The 19,323-nt window shown below is 32.0% G+C and overlaps 1 protein-coding gene and 1 long non-coding RNA gene across 2 annotated transcripts; one reads left to right on the top strand and one right to left on the bottom strand.

Annotated features, from left to right (window-relative positions):
• The first annotated feature begins 544 nt into the window (after positions 1–544).
• On the top strand, positions 545–7,030 carry LOC143083685 (DNA-directed RNA polymerase II subunit RPB4-like). Its single transcript, XM_076259966.1, has 5 exons — positions 545–674; positions 3,050–3,107; positions 4,148–4,270; positions 4,753–4,848; positions 6,110–7,030. The coding sequence occupies exons 1-5, from the start codon at positions 593–595 to the stop codon at positions 6,186–6,188; spliced, it is 438 nt and encodes a 145-aa protein (XP_076116081.1). The 5' UTR covers positions 545–592; the 3' UTR covers positions 6,189–7,030.
• A 2,372-nt stretch (positions 7,031–9,402) lies between these two features.
• LOC143081968 (uncharacterized) lies at positions 9,403–16,333 on the bottom strand. Its single transcript, XR_012980183.1, has 3 exons — positions 16,251–16,333; positions 11,574–11,639; positions 9,403–11,174 (listed from the first exon to the last, which is right to left on the bottom strand). It is a non-coding gene; the product is annotated as an uncharacterized LOC143081968 (long non-coding RNA).
• Positions 16,334–19,323: the final 2,990 nt, after the last annotated feature.

Raw genomic sequence — 19,323 nt, 5'->3', positions numbered from 1 at the left:
ACTTCGTGGGATGGTTTGGAGGTTGGCTCAAACCCATTCTTCTATGATTATGTTTATATTCAAAATCCAAAGAAGTGAAACTAGAAGAAAAGAGGAAACATCTACAAAATCATCACATAATGGACATTTTTGTATATTTTTAGATAAACAAAGGTGAACAAGATTTAGGGAGCTACCATTTGATTTTTAGGGGGGGGGGCTAGGATGAAAAATTTTGTCCTGCCTTTTTCTAAGTTGTGATCTCTATCCTGCCTTTTTATTTTTCACTCTATTCGGTCCTGCCTTTTTTTTTATTAGTTTGTCCTGACTTTTTTTCATAAATTGTCATCCCCCCCTCATAAAAATCAAATGGTAGCTCCCTTAGTGTTTACTGAAATATAAAAACGCTTAATTGAAACGTTGATCATCCTTTAGAAAACGTTCATTTTTTTTCATATTTTACACATTCGCCCGCTCCAATTGAAAAGTTTACCAAACAAGCCTACCCAAAATATTTATTGCGTCGTTGTATTTACTGTATTGGTTTTTGGTTGAACTTATTTTCGGGTTGTTTCTGGTGTTTCCCGTATTACGGCACAACAAATAAATCAACATGGCGACTCCCAGTGGACACACACAACCTCTTCCAAACGAACAAGAAGAAGAAGACGCGTCTGAATTACTCTTTCCTAAAGGTTGTGAAAAAGATACATAATTATACCTTGTTTGGTTTAGAATTAAGGTTCATCGTAACTAATGGACAAAAGTACCATTTGTTTACACATCTAATATCTGAAAATATGGTCTGACACTAAAAAATATTTATTATCATGATTATTTACATGGCGTAATGACATCAGTGACGTCACAAATTTTTTTAAATAAACCACAAATAGATACACAGACTAAATGTAATAGGCAGCACGAACGTAATGTATACTGTTGTTTCTTGGTGAAAACTTGAATGAAACAAAACCATCCAACCTGCCAACTTCGTGTCTTTCACAACCAAAAATTTCAGTTCTGGAAATCCCCTGAATTTGGTAGCGTTAACGAATTCGTTAACAGTTACCAAATTCATTAACTGAACCAGTAACGAATTCGGGACCTTCAGTGTTTATTTGGTTTTGGCATTTAAAATTTTATAAAGAAAAAATTGCATGCTGGGAACAATTTCAGACAAACTACAGACACATTTCTAGAATTCTGCCAGGTGAAATAAAAATCTATCTACTGGTTGACGCAAATGGATGTCAAATGTTCCAAATCCTTATCATTTTCTTATTTAAATTAAGGAATCATTGACTAATATTTTTTCTGTCTATGAAGAAATAACATAAAAAATGTGGTGCATTGTGACTGAAAAACCGGCGTAGCGGGTTATTCTAAAGTGTGCACCACATTTTTTTATGTTATTTCGAATAGACAGATAAAATATTACAGTTATTTCTTATAATTTAATTCTAAACTCTATTTTAAACCAGAGTAAACCATGATTTAACGTTGATGACGTCACGGTCACATGACTAAATTATGTCTATGGGCTAATTAACAAAACAACATTTGCAAATCAGAAGACAGGTTACATCTTAGATTAAATTATTTATTTATAAATGCCAAAACCAAAAAAAAATCTGAAGTTACAGAATTCGTTAATGTTTCATTAATGAATTCATTAACGTTGTCGAATTCAGAGATTTCCAGAACTGATTTGGCAATCATCATGTTGGGAACAAACCTCCAAGAGGGTAAGATGCACTTTACCATCAGACTTCAACAGATAATTTTCAGTTACTGTTAGAATCCAATAGGTCAAAATATCCTTATCTTTGATAACAACTTAGAGAGGGTCCTCTTTTTTTGATAACAAAGAAGATTGAAGTACATGAATATTCAAAATTCATGGAAATGTTTTGACAATAAGATAAAAGATAGATGTATAGTTTTTCTTCTTCAAGAAGGGTCTTTACAAAAAAAAATGTGTAATCACTTGAAATGTACCCCTCATTGAAAGAGAGACATTCAGACTTAAAAACCAAAATTTAAACTGACTAAAAAAGAAAAACATATTCAGACAAACAAAAGTACACTAAACACAACATAGAAAAATCAAGACTAAATATAAGCAACACAAACCCTACAAAAAACTGGGGGTGATTTAAGGTGCTCTGGAAGGGTACAGCAGTTTTCAGTTATCTTGAAGAAGTAAATAAAGTTAATTATGTTTAATTATCTCCCCTTAATTTTCTAAAAAAATTACTTGTATAAGTAAAATTTTTTACAATCTCATAAAAGTTCTCAAGTTTTGAGAAATGAAATCATGCCTTTAAGAATTTTTCTCAGGTTTGCTCATAATTTTTGATAAGAGTTGAATGCTTCATCTCATTAATTCAATAAAGAAACTGATTGCACAACGTTTTAGATCTTAAGTATCTGTACAAGACCTTCAAAAACTGTTCCTTGGTGGCTTGTAAATGAGAAGTGTTCTGAAGATTACAGAAAAATGGGATTTTCATTGTTCATGAAATTACACCTAAATGATTAGTAAAGACATCTGCAAAGGACAGACAATTCAAAATTCTGTTAGAGCAAGGAAGTTCTAAGAATTCAAGAAATGAAGATAGGCTGACTTTCTTATATCATGTACATGTACTTGTATACATGTAAGTAAAAAAATTTGAATGTCTAACGGACATTACTAGGCCAAAATATAATTTACTTGTACAAGGAAATAAAATACACTTGTATAAGTATCTTACAAGTTTACTTATATAAGTATATTAATAATACTTCTTCGTGCAAATAAAATTACTTGTACAAGTAGTCCCCTGACTGTAATTGATGACAGACCTAACCAGTTATAACTGAACATTACCGTTGGAATGACTGGGTTAATTCTTATTTCATTGTATTTACGAATCAAATATAAACATGTCATTTTGGTGTTGTGTACTGATTGGTTTTTTTTTTGTACTATGTGTTGAATTTTTGTACTATTTATTGTATTTTTGTATAATTTTCCTTATCAATTTGGTTCATCTTTATAACTGAGTTATTGATAATTTTACAGAGTTTGAGAATGCAGAAACTTTACTGATATCAGAAGTGCAGATGTTACTTGACCATAGGTAAGATTAATATGTCTGAGTTATTTAAGTAATTATTCTCTCAATGTCTTACTTTCCTCAGGCAAAGTTGACCATAGGTAAATTTGGTTACTCATGATATTTTTATTCTTTTTTTTTTATATAGATCTACAAGTGTTTATGTACATGTACATTGACATTGTACAAATGTATTTATGCATCCTTCAACTTTATTTTTTTGTCTTGAACGTCCCTGATGAAAATCGATCTTGAAATAGACTATAAGTGGTTCAGAACAATCTTCTTGAGTGTTAAAGTCATTTTCGTTTATATATGCTGTACTTTCATGTCTTATTTATGACTGATATAATTTCTATTTATTATATACTTAGTAGTAAATACAGATAAATTGTATGTGTAATACAATCATTGGCAAGCTTGCTGTATCAGCCACCTGTGATGATATCGATATCAGCACGGTTGCAAAAGCTTTATCACACCTTTAATCTGTATGACGTCACGTCATCGATTGCAGTCACTGTTGCAAAGGCTTTATCAAAACCCTAATCTGTATGACGTCCTGTCAAACCTATAATATGTATGACGTCATTTCAAACCTCCTTATCTGTATGACGTCATGTCACATAAAAACATCTACTTGAGGTATATGTATATAATAAAGTGTATATGATATGGCTTTTTCAATATCACATACCGTATCAACCCTCAACCAATATAATCCCTCGAGCAGAGCTCTTGGGATTATATTGGTGTCTCGGGTTGATACGGATGCGATATTGAAAACGCCATATGATATTCTCTATTTATAACCTGAACCGTACTTGAAACTTTAAAAGATCTCTGATTAGGGCTATTCCATTAAAAACATGTGGGAGGGTAGAAAGAGAAGTTTAATTATTGAGTGTGGGTCATGAGTCTTTTTCAGTATGCTTCTATTACCATTATGTAAAATTATCTTTAAAATGGTTCTTGGTTGTAGAGATATTTGAAAGTCCCTTCCTACCCTCCCACATAGATATTTTAATGGAATAGCCTATATCTATATATGCTTTATAACACAGGAAACAACAGAATGAAAGTGCAGAAGAAGAACAGGAATTATCAGAAGTGTTTATGAAGACATTGAATTACACTAGCCGATTCTCGAAGTTTAAAAATAGAGAGACTATCACTGCAGTAAGAAGGTAAGAGGACTGTAAGGGGGATTTGGAATAAAAATAAAAGGGAATAACAAAACATGACATTTTAGAGATAAACATGATTAAAACTAAAAACTAAACATCACGTTTGAAAGATTTAATCTCACAACTAGAAATTACATTTGAGAGATTGAAATTTCAGGAACAAAACATTGAAGGATTAAAGTAAGAACAAAATATAAGCATGATAAGATTTAAGAGATCAAAAACCAGAATAAATCATTTTATTTGAGAAAATGAAACCCAAATGAAACCATTACATTTGAGAGATCAAAACTGTAAATAAAACATTATCATAAAAAAGATAAAAGCTGAACAAAAAAATGTGTCCTTAATTTTCTATTGAATAAATAACAAAATATGGCATATAAGTGTAAATTATGCTGTTTTAGAATTTCACAATGATGTATATTTTTTGTTTGTTTGAATCATATATTCTCTCTGCACTTCTGCATGTTTTGTTTCAGTCTGTTGATGCAGAAGAAGTTACACAAGTTTGAGTTGGCAGCTCTGGCAAACTTGTGTCCTGATAATGCTGAAGAAGCCAAGTCTCTCATACCAAGGTATGGATATACAGTGAAACCTGTGTAAACCGAACCTCTTCGGGAATTAAGATTGTGTTCGGTTTTGGCTGATGTTCGGTTTTATCAGGTTCACAACGCATACAATTTGATATGACGGTGCTTTAGAACATGTTTGGTTTATACAGGTTTTCGGTTTAAGCAGGATTCGGTTTAGCCAGGTTTCACTGTATCATGCTTTTTATATTATATCATAACCAAACTTTATTATTGGGATAACCATTGTATTCATACAGCATGTACAGTCAAAAGCCTTATGTGGCTAAACTGGTTGTTATCAGGTTTCTAGATTTTATCACTACTTTTGATATACACAAAACATACATCTTACCAATGAACCTTTCAAGACATTTTTCATTGTACTCAGATATTCAAATTACAAAATCATATGTATAACCATTCTTCTAAAGAAAATTACATCAATTATGCATGATGCATGAATCTAGTATTTGTTATAACAATCTCAATGTTATTGTCAAAAGTAATATTTAAAATTGGAATTACCTCCCTTTATACAAAGTTAAAATTAGAATTATTATATCTCCAACTCATATGCTTAATATATTGCGATTAGTTTTGGAGAAATGAAATTTTATGAGAGACTGTTTAAACATTTAACATTGGTACCTTTTTTTCTTTCAAAAACTATGAAAATATAACAAGGTTTTTATAAGATTTTGAAAAATAGCTTTTTAAATTATTATTAGTATTAGAATTATGAAAAGAAAAGGAGGGGTAAACAGGATTTTTTTTAATTGTAAATGGCTCCACATGTACAAAACCAGAGGATTCCAAGTAGCAAACATCCTTAAAATAATTTTATTAGCAAACATAGTGTGTCTTTCTATGTTTTGATGTTACACTTTTGTTTAGTTAAGGGTGAAGGTTGGTACCTAGTAAAATGTTAAAACATGCTGCAATTATTTGCACCTGTCCTAACTCAGGAATCTAATGTTCAGTAGTTGTCCTTTGTTGATGTGGTTTATAAGTGTTTCTAGTTTCTTGTTTTTTATATAGATTAGTCCGTTGGTTTTCCTGTTTGAATGGTTTTACACTAGTCATTTTTGGGGCCCTTTATAGCTTGCTGTTTGGTGTGAGCTAAGACTCTATGAAGACTGTACTTTGACTTATAATGATTTACTTTCATAAACTGACTTTGATGGAGAGTCATCTCATTTGCACTCATACCACATCTTATTATATGTATGTACAGTACTATATAAGCTTTCTATTTCTATTTTAGTTTGGAGGGTAGGTTTGAAGATGAAGAACTACAACACATACTAGAAGATATTCAGACTAAAAGGAGCTTTCAATATTAATGTATATATGTTTTTTTCATTGTGTTCATTGAAAAGAAACATCAGAGAAAATTTCTTTTTATGTCATTTTTGTATGTATATAGATCTTTATTTTTTTATTTTAAATATTTCCGTTGCATTATGAGAAAAAAAAAATAGAGAAAAGAGGCTATAAATTTTAATAATACAGAAATAAAGACCCCCAATCCTAATCCTTATGGGCAAATGTTTTAAGGGGTCTTGCAAAAGTTAAATGATGAAATCTAAACTTAAAAGAACCTTACTATGCAAAGTCATAGTGAATGCTTATTTAATTTTTTTTGATCCTTTCCAATTTGGTAAACTTTCCTACACTCCTTAGTAATTACGTCTTACTATGTAAAGGGCAATTATATCTTGTTGAAATGGTCACCCAAAAAGACAGTAATTTTGTGTAATATTGTGCCCAGTGCAGGATTTATTAATGTTTTTAATTGTCATGATTTCCAATCACTGATTCTGGGGATTATTTCATATGAGAAAGACTTTGTATAGTTTCTAATTATTTCTGATTATTAGTTAAAAAATGTTTCATATTTTGCAGTCATTTTTCATGTTTTGCACTCTTTTTTTATGTTATTTTAAAATGTACATTTTTTTTCTTGGTCACCACAAGGATTTACTATTATTCTTTTGTCTACAGATATGTAGATAAGACCATCTAACTAATCATAAGATAAAGACAACACATTTGAACTTTTATTCAGTCTAATGATTTAATAAAAAGTGTTAATGAAGAAAATCATTTCTGTACTCATCTAGGTCATAATGTTAATATTATAAAACTATTGTTGTAAAATTTGCAAATAAATGTATAAGAATCATATATGACTTGATACTTTGCATGCTGTTTGTTATGCCTAAACTCTAATGAGGCTTGTATCTGACAAAAATCATGTTTTATAATGGCATTTTATATAATCATTATGGAATTTATGAAATAAAAAGAATGATGTGGTTTGATTACCAATGTGTCAACTCTCCACCAGAGACTTATTGACCAAGAAGTAAGCAATTTTAGGTCATAGTAAGGCCTTCAACAATGAACTAAACCATTACTACATACCAATACAAATGTAAAATACCCGGAAAGAATAAATGTTTATCAACTTATACTTAAAAACTTACGGTCTGATTTATGTGCCAAAACACAAAAACAAATATGAAAAACAGCAACAAACGACTTACCCTTAATTACAGACTCCTGAATTTGGACAGGCACACATAGAAGGCAGAGTTAATCATGTTTGTGGTCACCTAAACTCCACTTTACCGTGGACAGAGGTGTTATAGCACAACAATTTATTATAGAATTCTTGTTGCAATGGTTTCTTGTTATGTCTGATATCTCCTATTCTAACAGAGTGCATATTTCTTGTTCAAATAATTATATCCCAACTTTAAAAAAGTAGGGGTATGCATGCATTTAACTTGCCACCAGTCAATTTATTTTATTAAAAAAACGCCCATGCACCATCATCACCTATTGATGGTAGGCATATGTTGTCTGGTAGTCTTATGCGGTATGGGCTTTGCTCATTGTTGAAGGCCGTACAGTGACCTATAGTTGTTAATGTCTGTGTCATATTGGTCTCTTGTGGACAGTTGTCTCATTGGCAATCATACCACATCTTCTTTTTTATATTATGAAAGTTTTACCGGTAATAAGACAAAAATCGCAAATATGAAAAATAAACCAAAAACCAAGGAGACCACTCTTAATCAGAAACCAAATGACATGGATGTAAGCAACTTACATTCAATATACAGTCTTGAACAATGAGAAAAAAACCTCACGTATTATAAGATGCTACACTCTTTTGTAATGTTTCATTTGGTCTCTTCTGAAGAGTTGTCATATTGTCAATCATACAACATATTCATTTTTATATACAAAAACCATGATATTTTCATGGCAGGATTTAAAACTCAAGAATGTACAGAAACTGAAGGATTCTGAATTCAGATATGCATTCGATTAAGTCAACATTTACATGCAATTTCAATGCAGAAAGTACTCGTTTACAAATAACTGAAAAGTTATCATGTTTTGATTTTTCATCACGATTGGTATCACAAGTATAACAGGAATTCCTAACCTGTTATGAACAAATTTTTATAAGTGGGGTATTTGTTGTTTAATTGTTACTGACTGTGTAGTGTATTCTGGACTTGTTTCGTTTTTTCAACGGCTTGTCATCGCGACTATAAAGATGAAATTGATATTTTCTGCCTCTTTTGTAATTCAGGAACTTCTTAGAAAGAAAGATAAGAAGTTAGCAATATCCTTTAACTCTTCTTTCCGCTATATAGATTATGTTCTTTCACTAAATAATTAAAAATTTGGTGACTATGTGGAACGCATCTATCCCATCGAGCTAGAGATAAAGGATACTACAGATACAGTTATGTCGGCCTCATATCTTGACTTACATCTAGAAATTGACAATGAAGGTCGGTTGAAAACAAAACTTTACGACAAAAGAGATGATTTCAGCTTTCCAATTGTGAACTTTCCTTTTAAGTAGCAATATTCCAGCAGCACCTGCATACGGGGTATATATCTCCCAATTGATACTATATTCCCGTGCTTGCATTTCCTATCATGATTTTCTTGATAGAGGGTTGCTGCTCACAAGGAAGCTATTAAACCAAGAGTTCCAAATGGTGAAGTTGAAAGCATCCCATCGTAAATTTTACGGACGCCATCACGAGTAGGTTGACCGTTATGGAATAACCGTTTCACAAATGATATCGGATATGTTCCTTACGTCGTAACTACAATCCCCTTCCCTTTCATGAATGTGACCTACCGAATTAGGCTATTTACCGGATTTGTTATCACATAAGCAACACGACGGATGCCACATGTGGATCAGGATCTGCTTACCCTTCCGGAGCACCTGAGATCACCCCTAGTTTTTTGGTGGGTTTCGTGTTGTTTATTCTTTAGTTTTCTATGTTGTGTCATGTGTGCTGTTGTTTGTTTGTCTTTTTTCATTTTTAGCCATGGCGTTGTCAGTTTGTTTTAGATTTATGAGTTTGACTATCCCTTTGGTATCTTTCGTCCCTCTTTTGTAGTAAAACCAAACTTTATTTCTAAGAATATATAGAATGATCGAAATAATTTCAAAATTTTCGTACATCCAAAGCGCCCAAATACCAAAATTAAACACTCCAAGAGACCAACATTGAATAACCCAATCCATTTATTGTGAATTTTACCTGATGGCTTTATTAAGTTGATAACGTTTTTAAAAATATGAAATGTTATAAACATTTGCCAGGGACGAATTATTTGTCACTAAAAGTTGTTTCTTTATCCTGTCAAAGAAAATTGAACTGGGTGAACTGAGACCACTTTTCCTGGTTAGAATTTCTTTGTACTGTTTTCTATCAGGCGATATGACAATGCAATTACACGAGTCCTGTCCAACAACAAAAACATTTCCCTTGTCGTCAACAGTGATTCCACGTGGTGTGTGCAGAAAGTTTCCTCTATCAAACTCCCAAACGGCAGTTCCATCATATAAACAGCAAGATATTTTATTTGAATCCGGATTTGTAAAAAAAATCATGCCTGAACGTGATGAGACGTAAGAATTTCGAGGTAGTGTAGTATTTGGTATTGTTGTAATGCTGTAGTCTGAACGTGATATCACATGTAAATCTTTGTCTTCTACACAGCATATGAATGATTTACCGTCGTATGTTATACCATAGGGGAAACCAGGTAAGTCAATGAACTTTATTACTTTTCTTTTGGTAAGATCAACAATACTGATGCCAGTGAGTTGGCTTAATTTGTATGACTTGCCAGTTGTCACTGCCACTGTATTCTCATCAATACATTCTACATCAAAAGCATTGTATGGATCGGATAGCTGGATGGTATATTCAGTTTTGCCTTGAGTGTTAACTGCTATAAACTTTTTGTAGGAATTAAAGTAATTCGTGAAAAGAAAAACACCCTTTTGAGTTATAGAGCATCCTCGAAGCCATTCACATGACGTGTCTAACGTCTGTTTGAAATCAACTGAAAGGTTCTTAATTGATTGCATTCTGTAAGGTACTGATATCTGAGCTTGTCTTGTCTTTTTATTAAACATATTGGTTTCAGCAGATGGACTTTTCGTAATCGAAATTGAACCGAATGTCTTTACAGATAAAAGAATGTCATGTATCTTATCATCGATTTTAACTTTCATGCTGACATTGTCTAAACTTTCATTTGCAATCATTGACCTGAGACTTGTTTCAGTATCAGTGACCTTTGACTGAATTTCCCTCATACCGAGGAAGGTTGTGAGATCGGAGGCATACCTCGTCATGTACCGTAAAGACCTGTCGCAATGTTCCATCTCTTTTTCTTGGTCTTTCAAAGAAACGATAACTAACTGAATCTCATCATTAGTATTATGATGTGCTTTTTTCAGTTCTTTTATGAAATCCTCTTCTAATTTGTCGAGATGTTGATTGATCTGCGCTTTGATTTTTTTGATTTCCATTGAAATCTTTCTCTTCTGGGTTTGAAAAGATTTGAAGTTGCTCTCTCTACCTTCACGAATGCGTTTTATGTTTTCAAGTGCATCTTTTAAACTTTGTTCTAAATCTCGAAACAGCTCAGAAGTTTTAACATTGCTTACAACTTCTTCGAGGGGGATAACCTGATCGCATTTTCCGTGTTTCGTAATGCATTTGTAACAGATAAGACATTCGTGTTTTATACAATAATGTTGGTAGTTTTCATTGTGATCGATACAAAAAGAGTGTAAATCAGATACGATAGTAGGTACGAATTGTGATAAAGGTGCGATGGTGTGAACAAATCGTTCCTTTGATAGACTGTGGCGTTCTTTACAACTAGAACATAGTGACTCCTTACATTCCATACACCAGTATTCGGACAATGGCGTTTTATGTTGTTGGTCACACATAACACATTTAGATGTATTTGTAGCCATCTTGCTGTTAAAAGTAAATCAAATATGTCATCTTAAAGTTTGATTAGAAATTTGATAGAAGCAAGCAACTGAAAAATTCAAGAAATGCGGAATATAATCTGATATTTACGTTCAAGGCTTAACTACTGAAGGATATATAATTTATTTGTTTTATATTTTACACTTCTGAATTTAGTTAAATGAATTGATGGGGTTGTTGTTGGTTCATTTCTGTCCTTTTTGGTTAGAAATTTGAACGTAAGCTATCTCGATTGAAGTGATTCATATTTTCACATCGGCCTTTTATAGCCGACTATACGGTAGGGTAGCCTTTGATTGCCATATCCACTTCATCTAAACTTTGGTATAGAGTTGTCTCATTGTCAATCATACCGCATGCCTAATTTACATAAAAAGTACCTACCGGTTTTACTGTCTACCGTTTCTCTTTGGTTTTGCAAGAATTCATTTGAAATCATTTACTGGTAAACTGAAATAAAAAAAACCTACACATATCATTGTTACGAACTACTTGTATATACCAGTATCAATACAATTTCGATAAAAATGACCTTGAGCGTATAATTATTGCTTATCAATGGTAATTTCGATTATTTAGATCGAACCAACATGTCATCTTCTATCGCTTACGGTAATATTGATGAGATAACACATAAATACAACATCTTTTTATACGACCGCAAATTTTGAAAAAATTTTCGTCGTATTTTGCTATCACGTTGGCGTCGGCGTCGTCGTCGTCGTCGTCCGGCGTCCGAATACTTTTAGTTTTCGCACTCTAACTTTAGTAAAAGTGAATGGAAATCTATGAAATTTTAACACAAGGCTTATGACCACAAAAGGAAGGTTGGTATTGATTTTGGGAGTTTTGGTCCCAACATTTTAGGAATTAGGGGCCAAAAAGGGCCCAAATAAGCATTTTCTTGGTTTTCGCACTATAACTTTAGTTTAAGTGTATAGAAATCTATGAAATTTTGACACAAGGTTTATGACCACAAAAGAACGGTTGGGATTGATTTTGGGAGTTTTGGTCTCAACAGTTTAGGAATTAGGGGCCAAAAAAGGGCCCAAATAAGCATTATTCTTGGTTTTCGCACAATAACATTAGTTTAAGTAAATAGAAATCAATGAAATTTAAACACAATGTTAATGACTACAAAAGGAAGGTTGGTATTGATTTTGGGAGTTTAGGTCCCAACAGTTTATGAATTAGGGGCCAAAAAGGGACCCAAATAAGCATTTTTCTTGGTTTTCGCACCATAACGTTAGTATAAGTAAATAGAAATCTATGAAATTTAAACACAAGGTTTATGACCATCAAAGAAAGGTTGGGTTTGATTTTGGGAGTTTTGGTCCCAACATAATAAGGGGCCCAAAGGGTCCAAAATTAAACTTTTGTTTGATTTCATCAAAATTGAATAATTGGGGTTCTTTGATATGCTGAATCTAACTGTCATGACTGTGTATGTAGATTCTTAACTTTTGGTCCCGTTTTCAAATTGGTCTACATTAAGGTCCAAAGGGTCCAAAATTAAACTTAGTTTGATTTTGACAAAAAATGAATCAGTTAGGTTCTTTGATATGCTGAATCTAAAAATGTACTTAGATTCTTGATTATTGGCCCAGTTTTCAAGTTGGTCCAAATCGGGGTCCAAAATTAAACTTTGTTTGATTTCATCAAAAATTGAATAAATGGGGTTCTTTGATATACCAAATCTAACTGTGTTTGTAGATTCTTCATTTTTGGTCCTGTTTTCAAATTGGTCTACACTAAAGTCCAAAGGGTCCAAAATTAAACTTAGTCTGATTTTAACAAAAATTGAAATCTTGAAGTTCTTTGATATGCTGAATTCAAAAATGTACTTAGATTTTTTATTATGGGCCCAGTTTTCAAGTTGGTCCAAATCAGGATCTAAAATTATTATATTAAGTATTGTGCAATAGCAAGTCTTTTCAATTGCACAGTATTGCGCAATGGCAAGAAATATCTAATTGCACAATATTGTGAAATATAAAAAAAAAATTTAATTAGAGTTATCTTTCTTTGTCCAGAATAGTAAGCAAGAAATATCTAATTGCAAAATATTGTGCAATAGCAAGATTTTTTTTTAATTGGAGTTATCTTTCTTTGTCCAGAATCAACTTAAAAATTTGTTATATACAATATACAATGTATATTCACTTTTTACTACCAACTGATAAATTAAAATAATCTTTACCATTCAGTGATAACAAGCAGTTTTTTACATCTTAATATTTTATGATGTATTTAAATGAGTAGTTATTGTTGCAAACTCCATTAGAAATTTTAATTGAGATTAGTTTTGGAATAAGGGAAAGGGGGATGTGATTAAAAAAATTGGGTTCAATTTTTCTCATTTGAAATTTCATAAATAAAAAAGAAAATTTCTTCAAACATTTTTTTGAGAGGATTAATATTCAACAGCATAGTGAATTGCTCTAAGAGAAACAAAAATTTTAAGTTCATTAGAACACATTCATTCTGTGTCAGAAACCTATGCTGTGTCAACTATTTAATCACAATCCAAATTTAGAGCTGAATCCAGCTTGAATGTTGTGTCCATACTTGCCCTAACCGTTCCGGGTTCAACCTCTGCGGTCGTATAAAGCTACGCCCTGCGGAGCATCTGGTTGTTAGATGCACAGGAATCTGAATATAGAAACAATTGAAGGTGTTGTTACTGACAAAGTAAGTCATTTGTTAAGTAGAAATAACAATGCCATAATTTTTTAAATAAAAACAATAATACAAGAGATTTGCAGTATATGCATGTCAATAAAATTGCATCTTCGGACATTAAATATCAAAGACAGTTTGACCTCAAGGTCTGTAATCAGTCAAGTTTGTGTATCTCCAAATCATTCGGAGTGTTAAAAATAGTAAATTAATATAATAGAAACTGTTAAATGAACAAGAGGAAAAGACATTAATTTGATTATTGCCAAGTGCTGACGAAATTCCAGACTGACGCTTATTATGAATGGGAACATGCAGGTTAGGGATTATCTTGTCACTACACCCCCTTTGAATCTTGTTGAGAGTAATTATAAAAAAAAAACATAAACAAAAAGATAGAAAAACGTATCTTAAAAATTAACGCAGCTAGGAAAGAAAATAGCTTTATTATATATGGCGCGGATATAAAATGAACGTAAGAGATAGACAACAGAAAATATAGACCATTTCGCATAAGATATGACTTGAAAATAGGTTAAGTATTCAGATCTTCGATAAGCAAATGGACTCTACTTTAATAAGTTTAAATGGATCAAATAAGATAAACTGCCATGTAGGTGTCTGGTTTCAATGACATAGTTTTACAATAGTTTTTTTGTCATTTACAATTTCCGTATCGTGTTACTTTTTCAAATGGTCATTATTGCCTATTTTTATTGACCATCTCATTACACGAATTTACCTCAGAAAGGTCTAAATTCATTTTTGCACTTGGCCGATACAGCTGCTGGTAGATTTCTATACAACGTACAAATTTGTCGGCATTCACCTCAAAAGCTAACCAAATGGTTATTAAAACAAACCTAGACGATTTATACAAAAAGGCTAAGTTACGATACTGTTTGCAGGTAATTTAAGATGGCATACTTTGGTATAAGTATTGATTAACTCATGGGGTCTCTGCATCGGAAATCAACAAATTTATTATAAAAATCAGTTGTTGGCATGATACAGTTATGTTCTTCTGTAATATGTTTTTATAGCATGGTGCTAGAACCTTTCTTGGAGGGATTGTGCTTGATTTTCATATGATGAAGACATAACTTTCAATCAGTTTAATTGAGGTCTTGAGCTGGCATGTCAGTAACTGCTTGTAGTCCTTTCTTAATTAAATTGATATGTAATTGTCTATTTGCTTAGTTTCTTTAAATTGTTACCTTTACTGACATGGAACTCGGACTTTTATAAAATTGGGGTTTACTTTTCGTATCGCTGTTTTTTGTTTGTTATTCTACATTGGCTACAGGTATAAAAGGAGGGTTGATATCTCACCAAATATGATTAAACCCTCCGAATTGTTGTGCCTGTTTCAGGCCAGGAGCCTCTGGCGTTTGTAAATCTTTAAAGTATTTTATTTTTAGTTCATGTATGTGTATTCGAGTTTAGTGAGACGTCCATTTTCCCTGAACCAGTTCACAATTTATCCGGAGGCGGAAACGCATTAATTACAGTGTTAAAGACGAATTAGTGGCTTTCGGCTATTTGGTCGGGTTATTGTCCCTTTGACACATTTTCCATTACCATTCTCAATTTCATTCTAGTCACCAAAGGAAATTGACAAACTGTACAGTATTGAATGCTCAAATTTCATATCTGGCAGAAGAATTGTGTGTCAAGGAGGGCATATTATTCAGTTTGACAGTTTCAGACATACTAATTGTTCAACTATTTGAAGTGGACAAAATCACTTCTTTACCTTGAAATTCATAACACAAATTCGTTTATCGGGAAATTTGTACTCCTCACTTAACATTATATGCATAAAATATAAAGAATTATGAAAGAAATGGAAGGTGTTTGAAAATAATCTGTAAATTATATACCAACCGCACTTGTGACTTAATTTTACAGATAACAAAAATCAAAGGACAATAAATGAGTTCTTGGACCATTTATTAAATCCTATAAATTGTAATGTTATTATCATTTAATATGCAACATATGAAATCATATTAAACAATTCATAAACGTTTGCTGTAGTAGAAATTCTACATATACTAATACTTGATGATAGAATATGTTTTGTACTTTTAGTCCATTTGAATTGCATTGATAGGGTTGACCTGAACAAAACAGAGAGACAATTACTTTATAACATAAGAACGCTACTGATAAAACATTATCTTTCCCTTCATACTGGGGTGTCATGTCTTCTGAAGGTTGTTGCATGAGAACTACACAGGACTGCAATACCACGTTTGGCTTTTTTTTTTTTATCAAAATTATACATTAGCGTTCGTTCAATAAATACAAATGGATAAAACATGTCACATTAAACAAAAGATGTGAAAATTAAAGGAAAACAAAGGATAGCACACAAACCTAAAATCTTTCCGACTCTTTATCTTTCAATGACAAATATTAGGAGGAATCCAGTTTGGATTGAGATATCATATTGTCACATGACAATTTAATCAGCACATTTTATAAATGATCGAAATGAAATGATAGTTTTTAACTTTAGTGTTTCTTTGATTTAAGATCCAAGAACATTTTTTTCTGGATAAGTACAGACAAAACCTTTCACAATATAAAAAGACGTACTGACAATTAAAGGCATCAAAGTAACACAAAATTTAACATGTATTTACATACAAACCCTTGACCCTATAGTTGCTTTACCCTTGAGTCATTTCAACTGTTTATGCGAAATACGTGATAACTATTAAGAAAACCTTGAACAAACCATTCATATTTAATATATCCGTTGAAATTTCTTTTGACGTTTTACATGATGAAGGAAAAAAACCATCAAAAAACACACTCCTGAATTATATTTAAGTTTATTGGTGAAGTGATGTGCTAAAAATAGATGAACTTTGAACTTCAAGAAAAAGACATAGGAGGAAAAGTATAAACGTTTGTTAGCACCTTTTTCATGTTTCTGTGATAAACGTAAATAGATATTTAACGACAATTTTCAAAAATAACTTTAAATTTGAATTGGGCCAATAGTTAATTGTACTACACATATTATTTACCAATATAATAAAGGTGAATCAAAGTAATCGAGCGCAATTCATCAACACGTACTTATTTTAACTGTACGAAAGTAAATGAGAGTTCATTGGTAGTAAGCTTGCATCTCATTCGCTTGCTTATTACTTCTACTAATAATCATAAAAGCTACCAAGCTTATCATTCAATACATTAAAAGCTTGTGTTAGCATCAGTTATTCCCGGAAAACCAAATTAGAAGTCTAAATTATTTTGACGTTGAACATGATGAAGATAAGCCTAAATTTACGACCATTTAGGTTAATGACTCACTGAAGTAGAATATTTTAGCTTTTTGAATATTTTTACATTTTATTTGCCAAAAATGCAAAGAAAATAAGCGCATCATAAATAACCAAAATTGCAGGAAACAGGGCTCTTATTGCACCAGGGAAATAAACTTTCACAAGTTGTTGTGTCGGCCTTTTGATATAGATAGTAATCAAAGGTACCAGGCTTATAATTTAATACGCGAGACGCGCGTTTCGTCTTCACAAGACTTATCAGTGACGCTCACAGTAGTCAAAATAGTTATAAAGCCAAAACAAGTACAAAGAGGAAGAGCCTTGAGGACCCAAACTTCCATAAAGTTATGCCAAATACGGCTAAGGTTATCTATGGCTGACATTAGAAAATTCTTGATATTTTGAAAAAAAATCATACTTTTGTAATCATGAAATTGATAAAAATAACCATATAATTGATATTCATGTCAACACCGAAGTGTTGACTACTGGGCTGGTGATGCCCTCGAGGATGAAATGTCATCCAACAGTGGCATCGACCCAGTGGTGTTAATAGTTATCAAAGGTATCAGGCTTATAATTTAATACGACAGACGCACGTTTCGTCTAAATAAGACTCATCAGTGACGCTCAGATAAAGATAGATATAAAGCCAAACAAGTACAAAGAGGAAGAGCACTGAGGACCAAAAATTCCCAAAAGATATGCCAAATACGGCTAAGATTATCTATCCCTGGAATAAGAAAATCCTTAGTAATGGAAGGAATATAAAAATAATCTGTATGTTATATACTAACCGCACTGGGGACTTCATTTGCAGACAACAAAAATCAACGAACAAAAACTAAGTCCTCGGACCAGTTTTTTAATCTTATAGATTTTAACGTTTTAATCATTTGTGCAACATATGGAATCATATTGAACAACCCATAAGGGTTTTGATATAATTGATATGTTTTATATATTTGGTCTGTTTGAAGTGCATTTTTAGGCTTTACCCCCCCCCCCCCCCCCAAAAAAAAAAAAAAAACAACAGACAAGACAATTGCTTTATAAAGTTAGAATGGTACTGATTAAACATTAATTTTCCATTGACACTGTGGTGCCATGAAGGTCATTGTATGATAATTACGCAGGATTGCATCATTTTGTTTTAATCAAATTATTGCTTGCTCACTACTTCTATACATAATTATATAAACTACCCAATACACAGTTGAAAAGCATTTAGGACCAATAGTTCAAAAAAGTTGTGCTAAATACGGCTAAGGTATTCTGCCTAGGATTAGAAATTCCTTAGTATTTAAAATAATTCATACTTTTGAAAACAGTAAACATATAAAAATGACTAAACAATAGATATACACGTTAACATTGAAGTGACACATGGAAGTGGTGACTAACTTCCTCGCTAACTTCAGAATAAAAACGAATACGTAAAACAACATAAATCAGTACATAACAGTCAAACAACGTATTATATGTTGGCCAAAGAGATCGACACACAAAGTGACGTCACTTTAAATTTCTAAACATTTTGAAAAAGTAGGATAGAGTTCAAGATATGGTTTATTGTAGTACTGATATACAATAAAAATTACAATACTTATTAAAATACAATTTTCTAAAAACACAAATGCTGGTACAGATTTTCCATAATAAAAAAAACCACCATTGTTTGTATTTTGATTGAATTTTGTCGTGCTGACCACAGAAGTGTACTCCAAAAAACATTGTATTTACTTTATTGGCTTTTATTTTTCTCTTAACGTTGTTGGCTGTCGTTGACGTTTTTTATTGTTACCTTTTAATTTCTTGTTACCTTACTATTTCATTATTTTTTTGATGTTTAGCCTTTTGTTGACGAGAATGCTAGTGTAGAAGCGTTATTTTAATAATTATTAAAATACTATTAACATATTTCCAGATGTTTGACGATAGTCCGGCGTATATACAAAATTTAATCCTGGTATCTATGAAGAGTTTATTTACTACCATTGGGTCAATGCCACTGCTGGTGTAAATTTATTTCCCCGATAGTATCACCAGCCCAGTAGTCAGCACTTTTGTGCTGACATGAATTATCATTGATATGGTTATTTTCATAAATTAACTGTTTACAAAAGTTTGAATTTTTGAAATACTAAGGCTTT

Source organism: Mytilus galloprovincialis, chromosome 7 (assembly GCF_965363235.1).
Source record: "Mytilus galloprovincialis chromosome 7, xbMytGall1.hap1.1, whole genome shotgun sequence".
Classification (NCBI taxonomy): domain Eukaryota; kingdom Metazoa; phylum Mollusca; class Bivalvia; order Mytilida; family Mytilidae; genus Mytilus; species Mytilus galloprovincialis.
Note: the sequence above shows the minus strand (reverse complement) of the source record. Positions and strands in the feature narration are given on the sequence as shown.